Source organism: Lottia gigantea (assembly GCF_000327385.1).
Source record: "Lottia gigantea unplaced genomic scaffold LOTGIsca_167, whole genome shotgun sequence".
NCBI lineage: Eukaryota > Metazoa > Mollusca > Gastropoda > Lottiidae > Lottia > Lottia gigantea.
In genome coordinates this window covers 75,494-79,888 of record NW_008708079.1, presented here as the reverse complement: position 1 = coordinate 79,888, position 4,395 = coordinate 75,494, and the positions used below count along the sequence as shown (strand labels likewise).

The window sequence follows — 4,395 nt, the reverse complement described above, 5'->3', positions numbered from 1 at the left end:
CACAATATATAAGCACATAATAGCTCATAAGCACAATGTAACATCACAATATATAAGCACAATGTAACATCACAATATATAAGCACAATGTAACATCACAATGTATAAGCACAATGTAACATCACAATATATAAGCACAATGTAACATCACAATATATAAGCACAATGTAACATCACAATGTATAAGCACAATGTAACATCACAATGTATAAGCACAATGTAACATCACAATATATAAGCACAATGTAACATCACAATGTATAAGCACAATGTAACATCACAATGTATAAGCACAATGTATAAGCACAATGTATAAGCACAATGTAACATCACAATGTAAATGTAAATCGCGTAAGTTTATATTGTTAAAAAATTACATTTAGTAGCAATATTAGCACATTACATTACAATACAAAAGTCCACATAGATCACATCACCCTCTGTTTTGACACACACCAACAGTTGAAGTATGACAGGTTGAGCAAGAAAGTCCTGCACGTTTACACCGACAGCAATTAGTTACACAACTGCCTTTGCAGGAACATACAGTTTGTGTTTTCCAATTGTTATACAACCTGGATGCTTGGATGAGTGTCACTGGCTTTAATGCACTTGGATCTGCTTTATCAAGGTCTGCTGCTGCTGCAGCTAATTTCTATGAAAGTGTCTTTTAGAATGCCAAAATTACAGTAAAGTTCATAACAAGTTGTGATGCCACTCTTCTTGGTATTCCGAACTTTGCAAGGTAAAACTCTAGCGTCTGTGTTAGTCCGATCTGTTTCATGAATGGGCACTCCAACAACACCACCAACTTCATACTGCTTCATAGTAATGGGGTTGCTGCTTTCTGGCGGACTTCAAATATTTCTCAGTAACGATTTTTCTGACCTTGCTGTGCAGAGTACTGGGCTGCGAGATGGGGTTGGACTCTGCTAAAGACCACAGCGTGAACTGACCTTCAGTAACTTCTATACCATGCACTGTTTCTTGGTTCCTCACCTCAATTCCTGTGGCCACAATACTGTCTTGATGGTAAAGTTCTTGTTCTAGTCCACGTTTAACTGCTGGTGTCGTTGAAGGACCTGGTTCTGGGTCTGCTACACAGGTGGCCTGAGAGACCTCTGGTTCAATGTATTCTGATGGTATCATATCTTCATCTGTGAGACCTTCAGCGTCTAGGAGCTCTATAGCATAGTTAACAAACGGAAGTCCCTAAGACCAACCTTGATCTGGATGTTCTTGTAACCACTTGCCTAGTTTCTTCTGAATGTCACCATTTCCATGCTCAACATTTCCTTGTGACTGGGGGTGTCTTGGACGACCTTGTAAAATCACCAACCCTGGCCACAACTTCTTTAGTTCATCAATAACCTGGTTCACAAATTATCGTTCATTATCAGAGTGAAGCAGTCTTGGACATCCAAATAAACAAAAAGTCTGAACAAGTCTCTCTGCCACTGCAGCTGCATGCTTAGATACTAGAGGGTAAATCCAACTAAACTTAGTAAGATAGTTTGCGAGGCAAGGTAACATATGCCCACTGGCAGTTGTCAGAAATGATAATACTAAGTTCATAGCAGCAAATTCAAGAATAATAACCCCAAAAGCAATACAAATTTACCCACAAAGTAATTAATCCTTTGTGAAAAAAATATTATAGAATACAAACCAAACCAAAAATTCCCATCAGAATAAAAGTATAGATCATATATAAATCTTTTCTTAAATTGAAAAACCATGTGCCAGAAATTCCATTTTTAATAAAAGTAAGAAACAATCCATAGATTTAGGCTATTGTTTTTGTGAGATATGAAATTTTACAAATTACAAGCAATAATTTGTTCTATAGAATTACTTAATCAAATCTATTTTAGATGTAAAATAGAAAGAAAATATTGTATAAATAACCAAGATAAGTAGGATTCAAGCATAAAAGACTTAGATCAAAATTAAATTGAATACTATAAATACATTTTTCTTTTTAAATAACAATATAAATTCAGGCACTTTTAAATTGTGGTATTTCAATTTAATAAAAGACTTTAATCTTTAAATACTTTTCATAACACATCATATAGGAATATAATAAACCTAGTAATGTCAAGTCATATGACATAATAGCTTATTATCAAGTCATAAAGACATTGACATTAGGAGTAAGGAGTCAAGTCATCAAGACATTGACATTAGGAGTAAGGAGTCAAGTCATAAAGACATTGACATTAGGAGTAAGGAGTCAAGTCATCAAGACATTGACATTAGGAGTAAAGAGTCAAGTCATCAAGACATTGACATTAGGAGTAAAGAGTCAAGTCATCAAGACATTGACATTAGGAGTAAAGAGTCAAGTCATAAAGACATTGACATTAGGAGTAAAGAGTCAAGTCATCAAGACATTGACATTAGGAGTAAAGAGTCAAGTCATCAAGACATTGACATTAGGAGTAAAGAGTCAAGTCATAAAGACATTGACATTAGGAGTAAGGAGTCAAGTCATCAAGACATTGACATTAGGAGTAAAGAGCCAAGTCATAAAGACATTGACATTAGGAGTAAGGAGTCAAGTCATCAAGACATTGACATTAGGAGTAAAGAGTCAAGTCATCAAGACATTGACATTAGGAGTAAAGAGTCAAGTCATCAAGACATTGACATTAGGAGTAAAGAGTCAAGTCATAAAGACATTGACATTAGGAGTAAGGAGTCAAGTCATCAAGACATTGACATTAGGAGTAAAGAGCCAAGTCATAAAGACATTGACATTAGGAGTAAGGAGTCAAGTCATCAATACATTGACATTAGGAGTAAAGAGTCAAGTCATAAAGACATTGCCATTAGAGTTTATGTTTAAATAAAATTAATTACTGTCATGGATTATAGTATCTTTAATTATATTTCTATAATTCACTATATATTGTTTACTTACTTTTGGAGATTTTTGTTTTAATTCTAATTCAGAATTCATACAAAAACATACACACAATCAAAAGAATTTGGCTGTAGAGTTATATTCTTTTCAAATATAGTTTTCCAAAAAGACATTGTTTTATCATCTAATCTTTCTAGAAAAACTTTTACCTTTAACATTATATTTTGTCCACGTACAAAACTGTAAATGGAATCATAATATTTAATAGTTTTACTATTTACATAAATAATGATTTAACTCCAGTGATTATCAGTATGAATAGGTATTAAAATCCTCTCATACATTAGTAGATTTTGTGGCCTATACATTTCTAAGGCATTTTCTAAATTAGTATTTATTCTAATAAAGAAAAATGTATCCAAAGATAATATATTATTTCCAAGCCTTCATTTTCTTCTAAAATTTTCAAATAAAAGTTAATTATTTGATCATTAACCCATTCAGGTCTATTTAACATGTTAATATCAGATTGCTTAATAATGTATCCAAATCCTCTATGATTATATCAGGTGTCGATGAGGATTCAGATGAATTAGTTTTTTGATTTACTTTAGAGTCTGTTTCTGTTTTTTGCAGATTTCTGTGTTTGCTGTTTAATGGGAGTTTTTGGCACCATTTGTTAATCCATCTTCAGTTCTTACATTAATACACAGTTCACATTTCATACCAACAACTAAAGATAATTGGGTATGTAGCTGCATTGTTTTTCTTGGTATATTTTCTAATAAAGCCTTTCAACAGCTTTGGCTTCAGAGTCAACAACACTCTCTTATTACATATTTTTCACCAGTCATTTTTATACACCCACAAGTAAGATGGGCGTATATTGTAATCACCCCATCGGTCCGTCCGTTCACATTTGGCTCGTGCTCACTCTACAGGCTACAGTTCTTTTTTATTTTGTATGTCAATGTCATTATGAAGATGATCCCTATTGATTTTCGTGATGATCGGATAATTTTTCACCGAAATATCGTGTCTGACTTGACGTTTTTCTCTATTAACTATATTGTGCAACTCGTGCTCACTCTACAGGCTACAATTGTTTACAGATTCTTTTGATTTTTATTTTGTATGTCTATGTCGTTATGAAGATGATCCCTATCGATTTTCATGATGATCGGATAATTTTTCACCGAAATATCGTGTCTGACCTGACGTTTTACTCTATTAGCTATATTGTGCAACTCGTGCTCACTTTACAGGCTACAATTGTTTACAGATTCTTTTGATTTTTATTTTGTATGTCAATGTCATTATGAAGATGACCCCTATCGATTTTCGCGATGATCGGATAATATTTCACCGAAATATCGTGTCTGACTTGACTCTATTAGCTATATTGTGCAACCCTGTAGTCACTAAAGACTGTTTAATCATTTCTGACAGCTGCCAGTGGGCGTATGTTACCTTGCCTGGCAAGCTATCTTTTCAAATATACTGGCATTAAATTTTTCCATCTTTAA

At 33.5% G+C, this 4,395-nt stretch overlaps 1 protein-coding gene across 1 annotated transcript; it reads right to left on the bottom strand.

Moving 5' to 3' along the window:
- Nucleotides 1-813: 813 nt before the first annotated feature.
- Nucleotides 814-1,149, bottom strand: LOTGIDRAFT_173643 (hypothetical protein; the record flags this gene model as incomplete). Its single annotated transcript, XM_009051417.1, has 1 exon — nt 814-1,149. One exon carries the CDS (start codon nt 1,147-1,149, stop codon nt 814-816), a length of 336 nt encoding a protein of 111 aa, XP_009049665.1.
- Between the last annotated feature and the right edge of the window lie 3,246 nt (nt 1,150-4,395).